At 59.3% G+C, this 14,272-nt stretch overlaps 2 protein-coding genes across 7 annotated transcripts in view; one reads left to right on the top strand and one right to left on the bottom strand.

The window, feature by feature from the left end:
* Positions 1-14,272, top strand: part of RIT2 (Ras like without CAAX 2) — a 222,351-nt gene that overhangs the window by 143,700 nt on the left and 64,379 nt on the right. The window lies entirely within an intron of this gene.
* Positions 5,848-13,524, bottom strand: LOC146754190 (uncharacterized). Its single transcript, XM_085528749.1, has 2 exons — positions 6,073-13,524; positions 5,848-5,931 (listed from the first exon to the last, which is right to left on the bottom strand). Exon 1 carries the CDS (start codon positions 8,593-8,595, stop codon positions 7,555-7,557), a length of 1,041 nt encoding a protein of 346 aa, XP_085384875.1. The 5' UTR covers positions 8,596-13,524; the 3' UTR covers positions 5,848-5,931; positions 6,073-7,554.

The following is a 14,272-nucleotide window of genomic DNA, read 5'->3' as shown; positions in this document are numbered from 1 at the left end:
GAGCACTCACTGGCCTAGGACTAAAACTAACCCATGAAATCCATCCCCATCCATCTTATCCCTGGTTTCAGTTTCCCAATGGCACTGTGGCCCATGTTAATGGCTGCCAGGGGCCAGGCCTGCCGGAGCAGTCCTTGGGCAGGCACAGCTCTTGTGCCTTCACACCTCAAGAGCTGGCTGAAAGACACCAACCTGTTTGGGATTTGGATCCCCACAGTCAGCATGTCTCGAAGAAATTTTTGGCTGTCTCTACAGTAGGGGCACAGGAATTTAAGCCCAGAGCTCAGGGCCATTCTCTGCAGCAGAAACACAAGCAGGGTGGGTGTGAGCCGGACCTGGTGCTGCTGAGCACCTGCGGTGCCTGCAGGGCGAGGGGAGGGCTCCTACCTGGATGCAGACCCGGTGGAACCAGGAGTGTTGGCAGGCTGGGCACACCATGGTGCTGTACGACGTGCTGTCACCTACAGGGTCTATGCAGATGATGCAGGTCGTGTCCGCCTCCGGTGCTGCCTGCGCTGCCTGCTGCGGGCGGTGCTCCCAGCAGAAGGCCCTGGGGGAAGATGGAAGGGATGGGTGAGGTGAGAAGGGCTGCGAGGAGGGCAGAGGAACGGGAAGGAGCCCCAGGCCTTGGCTCTGGCTGTCAGGCTGCCGGGAAGTGTCACAGCGTGTTCCTCGCTGCTTTGGCTGGTGCTGACAGCAGGGTTGAAGGCCACAACCTGGCAGCCCTTACCTGAACTCTCCAAAGTATTGGGTGACACATTGACCCTCATAGGCGCAGGGGAGATGGAAGCTCCGCTCACATCCCGGTTCTGCGCAAGTGATGCTGGCCCCCGGACCGCCACAGACAAAGCAGAGCTGGAAAGAGCAGAGCAGCCCCCATCAGCTGCAGGCTCAGGGCCTACGCAGCGGGCGCCGCACCTCTGGGCAGGGCGCAGGATGCGGGCAGGGCTGGGTGGCACTCTGCAGAGCTGCCTGGTGAACAGGGCTGGTCTGCAAGAGCAGGGATTTCTCCTGGAGCTGGGAGGAGGGGCTGGGATTGCTTTCTGGGGACCAGGCTGAGCTCTCCTGGCACCAAGCTCCCTGTTCCGGTGCTGCACTCACCCTCTGCTCTGCCTCCAACACTGTGCGTGTCAGGTCTTGAAAACAAAAACGTGCCTCGTTGTTATCTTGCATGTGTTCACAAAGACCGTTGGCAAATCTCTGTACAGGAGGAAAGAGCACAGTCCAGTTAGGGCAGAAAGGAGGGAATCACTGGTTGGAGGAAGGTGGCAGGAGCCACAGGGGAACTCACCGCACAAAAGTCGTGGTAATACAATCTACGAGTCCTCCGTCTGCGGCCAAGGATGCCTGAGTCCTCATCCACTAGGCCACAGAGCACGCATGCTGGAGAGGAGAGAGTAACAGCAGTGAGCGCCTTGCGGGGCCAGGTGCCCCCGGGGGCTGTCCCAGGGGCTGCTCTGTGCCGGCTGTGCCAGCTGAGGGGCAGGGCTGGAGGCTGTGGATGCAGGGATACTTGGCTCTCACCTGGCTCTGCTGAGCCGGCAGCCTCCTGTGTCTCCGTCAACCGCAACCACGTGCAGAGTGTCTGTCCCATCACTGCTGGGCTTCGTCCTCTGCGTGCAAACCTATGGGAGAAGCGGGATGAGTCTGAGTTGGCAGCTCAGGCCCCCGAGTGCTGGGGAACCCTCCTCCCTCGGCAGCCTCAGGCAGCCCCTTCCTCCCTGCTCAACTCACCAAGTCGCACTGAGCTGGGCCTGGGCCCCGCAGCCTCAGCTCTGCTCCACAGCCCACGTGTCACAATGGCCGTTCCGTGCCACCCTCTGTGACGCGATCACACCTCACAGGGCTGAGGTCACCCAAGCAGGAGGGCGGCGGCTCTTGCAGCCAGCTCACAGTGAGGAGCCCGGTGCTGGACGCAGCCCTGCTGGAACCCGGCACGCTGGTGCTGCCAGAGGCACTGGGCGGCACATCCACCCTCCTGGCCCCACCTGGACGCTACGGGGCCTGTGGCTCCAGCGGTATCCCAGTTGAGTGTTTATGTGTTGCCGTGGTGTTCTCCAGGCTCTACTTGTGGGCTGTTGGCCGCTGATTACCTCTTGTTCCAATAAATGACTCGACTCACAGAATCACAGAATCTCTGTAGTTGGCAAAGACCTCTGAGATCACCAAGTCCCACCGACCACCCCCTAGCTGCCCATTGCCCATGTCCCTCAGGCAGGGCCACATCCCCACGCTTCTGGAGCATCTCCATGGACACTGACTCCCCCAGCTCCCTGGGCAGCTGTGCCAGTGCCCGACCGCTCTTTCCGTACAGATGTTCTTCCTAACATCCAACGGAGGGGGACCTCCCCTGCTGCATCTTGAGGCCGTTCCCTCTGGTCCCATCACTCTTACCTGGGAGCAGAGGCCGACCCCCACCTCGCTACAGCCTCCTTTTCAGGTAGGAGCAGCAGCGGTGTGTGCCTTGTGCAGCGCAGGAGCCTTCCCCGTGTGCAGAGCCAGTGCTTCCTGCCAGGCCTTGAGCAATCTGTGCGGCAGCACCTGGAGTAGCCCCGGCCTTTACACTGCACGGTACTATTGACACTGCGAGTGATTTATAACAAAGCAAGACATGACACAGAAATAGGGTGGGGAAGTTTATTAGGGAATATAAAATATAAATAAATAATATTATATAATATTATAAAATAAACTATATAAATAAATAATATAATAATATATGGAAACAACTAAACATTGCTAACAGTCTATCACAGAGTGCTTTTTGCCATGGTTTTGCTTATCGCACTCGGTGTCACAACTGTTGAGATGGTCAGAATCATAAAGTTGGAAAAGGCCGATGAGGTGTCAGGTCCAATGGTCCACGTGGGCGCTGGCCTGTGAGAACTCTCAGTGAATGGTGCTGGACTCTGAGGATCGGTGCCAGCATGTAGGTTGCACGCTGCTACTCCCGCGGCATCAGTAAAGCCGGATGATATGCCACCTGGACCGGCTCGTGCGGCATCTTCAGGGCTGGCTGTCGGTCTCCGCATCCCGACGATTGAGAGGCAAGCGTCTTCGAGTCCAGGCCCGTGCTGGATGTCTGAATGGGCATCTGTAAGCTGTTCTGGAAACCCTGAAGGACCCCGGTGCTGCTGGTGTGGTGTAGCTGCAGCTCTGAGCACCTAAGCTTGGTGTCTGCCTGCTCCCAAGGTGTCTCTGGGGCTGGCTCGGAGATTCTGGGGCCTGGTGCCGCAACGGAGAGCGGCTTCTTGTCCGGGCCTGCTCTCTCAGCCTGCTACTGAAGATGTATTCCAGTGCACGGCAGCGCCTCGAGGACCGTGATGCCCCCTGGATGGCAGAGTCTGAGGTGCTGCTCGCAGCAATTGGAGCAGCATTATGGCTTGTCTCCCAGCGTCCTTGGGACTCTGTCCTGTGATGGCTGGACAGACCGCTGCTCTCAGGCACACAGGAACCCGGTGCTGCTGGTGCGGTGTAGCTGCATCTCTGAGCACCTGGGCTTGTTGTCTGCCTGCTCCCAAGGTGTCTCTGGGGCTGGCTCGGAGATTCTGGGGCCTGGTGCCGCAACGGAGAGCGGCTTCTTGTCCGGGCCCGCTCTCTCAGCCTGCTACTGAAGATGTATTCCAGTGCACGGCAGCGCCTCGAGGACCGTGATGTCCCCTGGATGGCAGAGTTTGAGGTGCTGCTCTCAGCAATTGGAGCAGCATTATGGGTTGTCTCACAGCATCCATGGCACTCTGTCCTGTGATGGCTGGACAGACCGCTGCTCTCAGGCACACAGAGACGGTTAGCTGGCTCCGATGGTGCCTGGCTGGTGGTTGTAGAGCTGCTGCTCTCTGGTGCTGTGGAGCCTTGGGGTGGCGGCAGCCCGTGCTCGCTGGTGGTGCCAGAGCTGCTGCTCTCTGGTGTCAGAGAGGTTTGAGATACCTGCAGTCTCTGCTGGCTGGTGGTGCCGAGGCCAGCAAGACCTGAGCTGGTGCTGGAGGCTGTAAGGGGAAGCAGGAAGGTGAGCAGGATGGAATTGCAGCCATGGGGTGGAACTGGCATTCGTTTGTCCCGGGCTGGAGGGATTTGAGCAGGGCCGCTCTGAGCAGCCACTGCTAGGCCTGGCCTGGCCCCAGCCCAGCAGCACGCGGCTGTTTGCCTCTTACCGGTGCCCTCTCCAGCGCAGGCGTTGCACTCCCATCTGGTTGTGCTGTCACTCAGGTAGGAGCAGTGGCGGTGTGTCCCTCGTGCAGCACAGGAGCTGCAGAGGAGCAGCTCCCAAGGTCTGTGGAAAGCAATGGGTTGTGGCTGTGAGGACAAAGTGCCTTGAGCCAGGGAGTGCCCGGCACAGCTCTGGTGCTCAGTCTGTGCTCCCCCAGCCCGTGGTGAGGCTGCAATGCCACGCAGGGCAGCTGAGGTCACTCACCCCTCTCCTGACTGCAATCTGCCAAGGGGATGAAGGCAGTCACTGGCATGGCAGCGTCGGTACCAAACTGCCAGTGATGCGTTGGCATAGTCGTCGTCCCTTACTGGAGTTCTGCCAGAGAAGGAAAGGAATGTAATGAGCACTCACTGGCCTAGGACTAAAACTAACCCATGAAATCCATCCCCATCCATCTTATCCCTGGTTTCAGTTTCCCAATGGCACTGTGGCCCATGTTAATGGCTGCCAGGGGCCAGGCCTGCCGGAGCAGTCCTTGGGCAGGCACAGCTCTTGTGCCTTCACACCTCAAGAGCTGGCTGAAAGACACCAACCTGTTTGGGATTTGGATCCCCACAGTCAGCATGTCTCGAAGAAATTTTTGGCTGTCTCTACAGTAGGGGCACAGGAATTTAAGCCCAGAGCTCAGGGCCATTCTCTGCAGCAGAAACACAAGCAGGGTGGGTGTGAGCCGGACCTGGTGCTGCTGAGCACCTGCGGTGCCTGCAGGGCGAGGGGAGGGCTCCTACCTGGATGCAGACCCGGTGGAACCAGGAGTGTTGGCAGGCTGGGCACACCATGGTGCTGTACGACGTGCTGTCACCTACAGGGTCTATGCAGATGATGCAGGTCGTGTCCGCCTCCGGTGCTGCCTGCGCTGCCTGCTGCGGGCGGTGCTCCCAGCAGAAGGCCCTGGGGGAAGATGGAAGGGATGGGTGAGGTGAGAAGGGCTGCGAGGAGGGCAGAGGAACGGGAAGGAGCCCCAGGCCTTGGCTCTGGCTGTCAGGCTGCCGGGAAGTGTCACAGCGTGTTCCTCGCTGCTTTGGCTGGTGCTGACAGCAGGGTTGAAGGCCACAACCTGGCAGCCCTTACCTGAACTCTCCAAAGTATTGGGTGACACATTGACCCTCATAGGCGCAGGGGAGATGGAAGCTCCGCTCACATCCCGGTTCTGCGCAAGTGATGCTGGCCCCCGGACCGCCACAGACAAAGCAGAGCTGGAAAGAGCAGAGCAGCCCCCATCAGCTGCAGGCTCAGGGCCTACGCAGCGGGCGCCGCACCTCTGGGCAGGGCGCAGGATGCGGGCAGGGCTGGGTGGCACTCTGCAGAGCTGCCTGGTGAACAGGGCTGGTCTGCAAGAGCAGGGATTTCTCCTGGAGCTGGGAGGAGGGGCTGGGATTGCTTTCTGGGGACCAGGCTGAGCTCTCCTGGCACCAAGCTCCCTGTTCCGGTGCTGCACTCACCCTCTGCTCTGCCTCCAACACTGTGCGTGTCAGGTCTTGAAAACAAAAACGTGCCTCGTTGTTATCTTGCACGTGTTCACAAAGACCGTTGGCAAATCTCTGTACAGGAGGAAAGAGCACAGTCCAGTTAGGGCAGAAAGGAGGGAATCACTGGTTGGAGGAAGGTGGCAGGAGCCACAGGGGAACTCACCGCACAAAAGTCGTGGTAATACAATCTACGAGTCCTCCGTCTGCGGCCAAGGATGCCTGAGTCCTCATCCACTAGGCCACAGAGCACGCATGCTGGAGAGGAGAGAGTAACAGCAGTGAGCGCCTTGCGGGGCCAGGTGCCCCCGGGGGCTGTCCCAGGGGCTGCTCTGTGCCGGCTGTGCCAGCTGAGGGGCAGGGCTGGAGGCTGTGGATGCAGGGATACTTGGCTCTCACCTGGCTCTGCTGAGCCGGCAGCCTCCTGTGTCTCCGTCAACCGCAACCACGTGCAGAGTGTCTGTCCCATCACTGCTGGGCTTCGTCCTCTGCGTGCAAACCTATGGGAGAAGCGGGATGAGTCTGAGTTGGCAGCTCAGGCCCCCGAGTGCTGGGGAACCCTCCTCCCTCGGCAGCCTCAGGCAGCCCCTTCCTCCCTGCTCAACTCACCAAGTCGCACTGAGCTGGGCCTGGGCCCCGCAGCCTCAGCTCTGCTCCACAGCCCACGTGTCACAATGGCCGTTCCGTGCCACCCTCTGTGACGCGATCACACCTCACAGGGCTGAGGTCACCCAAGCAGGAGGGCGGCGGCTCTTGCAGCCAGCTCACAGTGAGGAGCCCGGTGCTGGACGCAGCCCTGCTGGAACCCGGCACGCTGGTGCTGCCAGAGGCACTGGGCGGCACATCCACCCTCCTGGCCCCACCTGGACGCTACGGGGCCTGTGGCTCCAGCGGTATCCCAGTTGAGTGTTTATGTGTTGCCGTGGTGTTCTCCAGGCTCTACTTGTGGGCTGTTGGCCGCTGATTACCTCTTGTTCCAATAAATGACTCGACTCACAGAATCACAGAATCTCTGTAGTTGGCAAAGACCTCTGAGATCACCAAGTCCCACCGACCACCCCCTAGCTGCCCATTGCCCATGTCCCTCAGGCAGGGCCACATCCCCACGCTTCTGGAGCATCTCCATGGACACTGACTCCCCCAGCTCCCTGGGCAGCTGTGCCAGTGCCCGACCGCTCTTTCCGTACAGATGTTCTTCCTAACATCCAACGGAGGGGGACCTCCCCTGCTGCATCTTGAGGCCGTTCCCTCTGGTCCCATCACTCTTACCTGGGAGCAGAGGCCGACCCCCACCTCGCTACAGCCTCCTTTTCAGGTAGGAGCAGCAGCGGTGTGTGCCTTGTGCAGCACAGGAGCCTTCCCCGTGTGCAGAGCCAGTGCTTCCTGCCAGGCCTTGAGCAATCTGTGCGGCAGCACCTGGAGTAGCCCCGGCCTTTACACTGCACGGTACTATTGACACTGCGAGTGATTTATAACAAAGCAAGACATGACACAGAAATAGGGTGGGGAAGTTTATTAGGGAATATAAAATATAAATAAATAATATTATATAATATTATAAAATAAACTATATAAATAAATAATATAATAATATATGGAAACAACTAAACATTGCTAACAGTCTATCACAGAGTGCTTTTTGCCATGGTTTTGCTTATCGCACTCGGTGTCACAACTGTTGAGATGGTCAGAATCATAAAGTTGGAAAAGGCCGATGAGGTGTCAGGTCCAATGGTCCACGTGGGCGCTGGCCTGTGAGAACTCTCAGTGAATGGTGCTGGACTCTGAGGATCGGTGCCAGCATGTAGGTTGCACGCTGCTACTCCCGCGGCATCAGTAAAGCCGGATGATATGCCACCTGGACCGGCTCGTGCGGCATCTTCAGGGCTGGCTGTCGGTCTCCGCATCCCGACGATTGAGAGGCAAGCGTCTTCGAGTCCAGGCCCGTGCTGGATGTCTGAATGGGCATCTGTAAGCTGTTCTGGAAACCCTGAAGGACCCCGGTGCTGCTGGTGTGGTGTAGCTGCAGCTCTGAGCACCTAAGCTTGGTGTCTGCCTGCTCCCAAGGTGTCTCTGGGGCTGGCTCGGAGATTCTGGGGCCTGGTGCCGCAACGGAGAGCGGCTTCTTGTCCGGGCCTGCTCTCTCAGCCTGCTACTGAAGATGTATTCCAGTGCACGGCAGCGCCTCGAGGACCGTGATGCCCCCTGGATGGCAGAGTCTGAGGTGCTGCTCGCAGCAATTGGAGCAGCATTATGGCTTGTCTCCCAGCGTCCTTGGGACTCTGTCCTGTGATGGCTGGACAGACCGCTGCTCTCAGGCACACAGGAACCCGGTGCTGCTGGTGCGGTGTAGCTGCATCTCTGAGCACCTGGGCTTGTTGTCTGCCTGCTCCCAAGGTGTCTCTGGGGCTGGCTCGGAGATTCTGGGGCCTGGTGCCGCAACGGAGAGCGGCTTCTTGTCCGGGCCCGCTCTCTCAGCCTGCTACTGAAGATGTATTCCAGTGCACGGCAGCGCCTCGAGGACCGTGATGTCCCCTGGATGGCAGAGTTTGAGGTGCTGCTCTCAGCAATTGGAGCAGCATTATGGGTTGTCTCACAGCGTCCATGGCACTCTGTCCTGTGATGGCTGGACAGACCGCTGCTCTCAGGCACACAGAGACGGTTAGCTGGCTCCGATGGTGCCTGGCTGGTGGTTGTAGAGCTGCTGCTCTCTGGTGCTGTGGAGCCTTGGGGTGGCGGCAGCCCGTGCTCGCTGGTGGTGCCAGAGCTGCTGCTCTCTGGTGTCAGAGAGGTTTGAGATACCTGCAGTCTCTGCTGGCTGGTGGTGCCGAGGCCAGCAAGACCTGAGCTGGTGCTGGAGGCTGTAAGGGGAAGCAGGAAGGTGAGCAGGATGGAATTGCAGCCATGGGGTGGAACTGGCATTCGTTTGTCCCGGGCTGGAGGGATTTGAGCAGGGCCGCTCTGAGCAGCCACTGCTAGGCCTGGCCTGGCCCCAGCCCAGCAGCACGCGGCTGTTTGCCTCTTACCGGTGCCCTCTCCAGCGCAGGCGTTGCACTCCCATCTGGTTGTGCTGTCACTCAGGTAGGAGCAGTGGCGGTGTGTCCCTCGTGCAGCACAGGAGCTGCAGAGGAGCAGCTCCCAAGGTCTGTGGAAAGCAATGGGTTGTGGCTGTGAGGACAAAGTGCCTTGAGCCAGGGAGTGCCCGGCACAGCTCTGGTGCTCAGTCTGTGCTCCCCCAGCCCGTGGTGAGGCTGCAATGCCACGCAGGGCAGCTGAGGTCACTCACCCCTCTCCTGACTGCAATCTGCCAAGGGGATGAAGGCAGTCACTGGCATGGCAGCGTCGGTACCAAACTGCCAGTGATGCGTTGGCATAGTCGTCGTCCCTTACTGGAGTTCTGCCAGAGAAGGAAGGGAATGTAATGAGCACTCACTGGCCTAGGACTAAAACTAACCCATGAAATCCATCCCCATCCATCTTATCCCTGGTTTCAGTTTCCCAATGGCACTGTGGCCCATGTTAATGGCTGCCAGGGGCCAGGCCTGCCGGAGCAGTCCTTGGGCAGGCACAGCTCTTGTGCCTTCACACCTCAAGAGCTGGCTGAAAGACACCAACCTGTTTGGGATTTGGATCCCCACAGTCAGCATGTCTCGAAGAAATTTTTGGCTGTCTCTACAGTAGGGGCACAGGAATTTAAGCCCAGAGCTCAGGGCCATTCTCTGCAGCAGAAACACAAGCAGGGTGGGTGTGAGCCGGACCTGGTGCTGCTGAGCACCTGCGGTGCCTGCAGGGCGAGGGGAGGGCTCCTACCTGGATGCAGACCCGGTGGAACCAGGAGTGTTGGCAGGCTGGGCACACCATGGTGCTGTACGACGTGCTGTCACCTACAGGGTCTATGCAGATGATGCAGGTCGTGTCCGCCTCCGGTGCTGCCTGCGCTGCCTGCTGCGGGCGGTGCTCCCAGCAGAAGGCCCTGGGGGAAGATGGAAGGGATGGGTGAGGTGAGAAGGGCTGCGAGGAGGGCAGAGGAACGGGAAGGAGCCCCAGGCCTTGGCTCTGGCTGTCAGGCTGCCGGGAAGTGTCACAGCGTGTTCCTCGCTGCTTTGGCTGGTGCTGACAGCAGGGTTGAAGGCCACAACCTGGCAGCCCTTACCTGAACTCTCCAAAGTATTGGGTGACACATTGACCCTCATAGGCGCAGGGGAGATGGAAGCTCCGCTCACATCCCGGTTCTGCGCAAGTGATGCTGGCCCCCGGACCGCCACAGACAAAGCAGAGCTGGAAAGAGCAGAGCAGCCCCCATCAGCTGCAGGCTCAGGGCCTACGCAGCGGGCGCCGCACCTCTGGGCAGGGCGCAGGATGCGGGCAGGGCTGGGTGGCACTCTGCAGAGCTGCCTGGTGAACAGGGCTGGTCTGCAAGAGCAGGGATTTCTCCTGGAGCTGGGAGGAGGGGCTGGGATTGCTTTCTGGGGACCAGGCTGAGCTCTCCTGGCACCAAGCTCCCTGTTCCGGTGCTGCACTCACCCTCTGCTCTGCCTCCAACACTGTGCGTGTCAGGTCTTGAAAACAAAAACGTGCCTCGTTGTTATCTTGCACGTGTTCACAAAGACCGTTGGCAAATCTCTGTACAGGAGGAAAGAGCACAGTCCAGTTAGGGCAGAAAGGAGGGAATCACTGGTTGGAGGAAGGTGGCAGGAGCCACAGGGGAACTCACCGCACAAAAGTCGTGGTAATACAATCTACGAGTCCTCCGTCTGCGGCCAAGGATGCCTGAGTCCTCATCCACTAGGCCACAGAGCACGCATGCTGGAGAGGAGAGAGTAACAGCAGTGAGCGCCTTGCGGGGCCAGGTGCCCCCGGGGGCTGTCCCAGGGGCTGCTCTGTGCCGGCTGTGCCAGCTGAGGGGCAGGGCTGGAGGCTGTGGATGCAGGGATACTTGGCTCTCACCTGGCTCTGCTGAGCCGGCAGCCTCCTGTGTCTCCGTCAACCGCAACCACGTGCAGAGTGTCTGTCCCATCACTGCTGGGCTTCGTCCTCTGCGTGCAAACCTATGGGAGAAGCGGGATGAGTCTGAGTTGGCAGCTCAGGCCCCCGAGTGCTGGGGAACCCTCCTCCCTCGGCAGCCTCAGGCAGCCCCTTCCTCCCTGCTCAACTCACCAAGTCGCACTGAGCTGGGCCTGGGCCCCGCAGCCTCAGCTCTGCTCCACAGCCCACGTGTCACAATGGCCGTTCCGTGCCACCCTCTGTGACGCGATCACACCTCACAGGGCTGAGGTCACCCAAGCAGGAGGGCGGCGGCTCTTGCAGCCAGCTCACAGTGAGGAGCCCGGTGCTGGACGCAGCCCTGCTGGAACCCGGCACGCTGGTGCTGCCAGAGGCACTGGGCGGCACATCCACCCTCCTGGCCCCACCTGGACGCTACGGGGCCTGTGGCTCCAGCGGTATCCCAGTTGAGTGTTTATGTGTTGTCGTGGTGTTCTCCAGGCTCTACTTGTGGGCTGTTGGCCGCTGATTACCTCTTGTTCCAATAAATGACTCGACTCACAGAATCACAGAATCTCTGTAGTTGGCAAAGACCTCTGAGATCACCAAGTCCCACCGACCACCCCCTAGCTGCCCATTGCCCATGTCCCTCAGGCAGGGCCACATCCCCACGCTTCTGGAGCATCTCCATGGACACTGACTCCCCCAGCTCCCTGGGCAGCTGTGCCAGTGCCCGACCGCTCTTTCCGTACAGATGTTCTTCCTAACATCCAACGGAGGGGGACCTTCCCTGCTGCATCTTGAGGCCGTTCCCTCTGGTCCCATCACTCTTACCTGGGAGCAGAGGCCGACCCCCACCTCGCTACAGCCTCCTTTTCAGGTAGGAGCAGCAGCGGTGTGTGCCTTGTGCAGCACAGGAGCCTTCCCCGTGTGCAGAGCCAGTGCTTCCTGCCAGGCCTTGAGCAATCTGTGCGGCAGCACCTGGAGTAGCCCCGGCCTTTACACTGCACGGTACTATTGACACTGCGAGTGATTTATAACAAAGCAAGACATGACACAGAAATAGGGTGGGGAAGTTTATTAGGGAATATAAAATATAAATAAATAATATTATATAATATTATAAAATAAACTATATAAATAAATAATATAATAATATATGGAAACAACTAAACATTGCTAACAGTCTATCACAGAGTGCTTTTTGCCATGGTTTTGCTTATCGCACTCGGTGTCACAACTGTTGAGATGGTCAGAATCATAAAGTTGGAAAAGGCCGATGAGGTGTCAGGTCCAATGGTCCACGTGGGCGCTGGCCTGTGAGAACTCTCAGTGAATGGTGCTGGACTCTGAGGATCGGTGCCAGCATGTAGGTTGCACGCTGCTACTCCCGCGGCATCAGTAAAGCCGGATGATATGCCACCTGGACCGGCTCGTGCGGCATCTTCAGGGCTGGCTGTCGGTCTCCGCATCCCGACGATTGAGAGGCAAGCGTCTTCGAGTCCAGGCCCGTGCTGGATGTCTGAATGGGCATCTGTAAGCTGTTCTGGAAACCCTGAAGGACCCCGGTGCTGCTGGTGTGGTGTAGCTGCAGCTCTGAGCACCTAAGCTTGGTGTCTGCCTGCTCCCAAGGTGTCTCTGGGGCTGGCTCGGAGATTCTGGGGCCTGGTGCCGCAACGGAGAGCGGCTTCTTGTCCGGGCCTGCTCTCTCAGCCTGCTACTGAAGATGTATTCCAGTGCACGGCAGCGCCTCGAGGACCGTGATGCCCCCTGGATGGCAGAGTCTGAGGTGCTGCTCGCAGCAATTGGAGCAGCATTATGGCTTGTCTCCCAGCGTCCTTGGGACTCTGTCCTGTGATGGCTGGACAGACCGCTGCTCTCAGGCACACAGGAACCCGGTGCTGCTGGTGCGGTGTAGCTGCATCTCTGAGCACCTGGGCTTGTTGTCTGCCTGCTCCCAAGGTGTCTCTGGGGCTGGCTCGGAGATTCTGGGGCCTGGTGCCGCAACGGAGAGCGGCTTCTTGTCCGGGCCCGCTCTCTCAGCCTGCTACTGAAGATGTATTCCAGTGCACGGCAGCGCCTCGAGGACCGTGATGTCCCCTGGATGGCAGAGTTTGAGGTGCTGCTCTCAGCAATTGGAGCAGCATTATGGGTTGTCTCACAGCGTCCATGGCACTCTGTCCTGTGATGGCTGGACAGACCGCTGCTCTCAGGCACACAGAGACGGTTAGCTGGCTCCGATGGTGCCTGGCTGGTGGTTGTAGAGCTGCTGCTCTCTGGTGCTGTGGAGCCTTGGGGTGGCGGCAGCCCGTGCTCGCTGGTGGTGCCAGAGCTGCTGCTCTCTGGTGTCAGAGAGGTTTGAGATACCTGCAGTCTCTGCTGGCTGGTGGTGCCGAGGCCAGCAAGACCTGAGCTGGTGCTGGAGGCTGTAAGGGGAAGCAGGAAGGTGAGCAGGATGGAATTGCAGCCATGGGGTGGAACTGGCATTCGTTTGTCCCGGGCTGGAGGGATTTGAGCAGGGCCGCTCTGAGCAGCCACTGCTAGGCCTGGCCTGGCCCCAGCCCAGCAGCACGCGGCTGTTTGCCTCTTACCGGTGCCCTCTCCAGCGCAGGCGTTGCACTCCCATCTGGTTGTGCTGTCACTCAGGTAGGAGCAGTGGCGGTGTGTCCCTCGTGCAGCACAGGAGCTGCAGAGGAGCAGCTCCCAAGGTCTGTGGAAAGCAATGGGTTGTGGCTGTGAGGACAAAGTGCCTTGAGCCAGGGAGTGCCCGGCACAGCTCTGGTGCTCAGTCTGTGCTCCCCCAGCCCGTGGTGAGGCTGCAATGCCACGCAGGGCAGCTGAGGTCACTCACCCCTCTCCTGACTGCAATCTGCCAAGGGGATGAAGGCAGTCACTGGCATGGCAGCGTCGGTACCAAACTGCCAGTGATGCGTTGGCATAGTCGTCGTCCCTTACTGGAGTTCTGCCAGAGAAGGAAGGGAATGTAATGAGCACTCACTGGCCTAGGACTAAAACTAACCCATGAAATCCATCCCCATCCATCTTATCCCTGGTTTCAGTTTCCCAATGGCACTGTGGCCCATGTTAATGGCTGCCAGGGGCCAGGCCTGCCGGAGCAGTCCTTGGGCAGGCACAGCTCTTGTGCCTTCACACCTCAAGAGCTGGCTGAAAGACACCAACCTGTTTGGGATTTGGATCCCCACAGTCAGCATGTCTCGAAGAAATTTTTGGCTGTCTCTACAGTAGGGGCACAGGAATTTAAGCCCAGAGCTCAGGGCCATTCTCTGCAGCAGAAACACAAGCAGGGTGGGTGTGAGCCGGACCTGGTGCTGCTGAGCACCTGCGGTGCCTGCAGGGCGAGGGGAGGGCTCCTACCTGGATGCAGACCCGGTGGAACCAGGAGTGTTGGCAGGCTGGGCACACCATGGTGCTGTACGACGTGCTGTCACCTACAGGGTCTATGCAGATGATGCAGGTCGTGTCCGCCTCCGGTGCTGCCTGCGCTGCCTGCTGCGGGCGGTGCTCCCAGCAGAAGGCCCTGGGGGAAGATGGAAGGGATGGGTGAGGTGAGAAGGGCTGCGAGGAGGGCAGAGGAACGGGAAGGAGCCCCAGGCCT

This window comes from Coturnix japonica, chromosome Z (genome assembly GCF_054131305.1).
Source record: "Coturnix japonica strain WE chromosome Z, WE-NBRP24, whole genome shotgun sequence".
NCBI classification, from domain to species: domain Eukaryota; kingdom Metazoa; phylum Chordata; class Aves; order Galliformes; family Phasianidae; genus Coturnix; species Coturnix japonica.
This window is presented reverse-complemented; position numbering and strand designations above follow the sequence as displayed.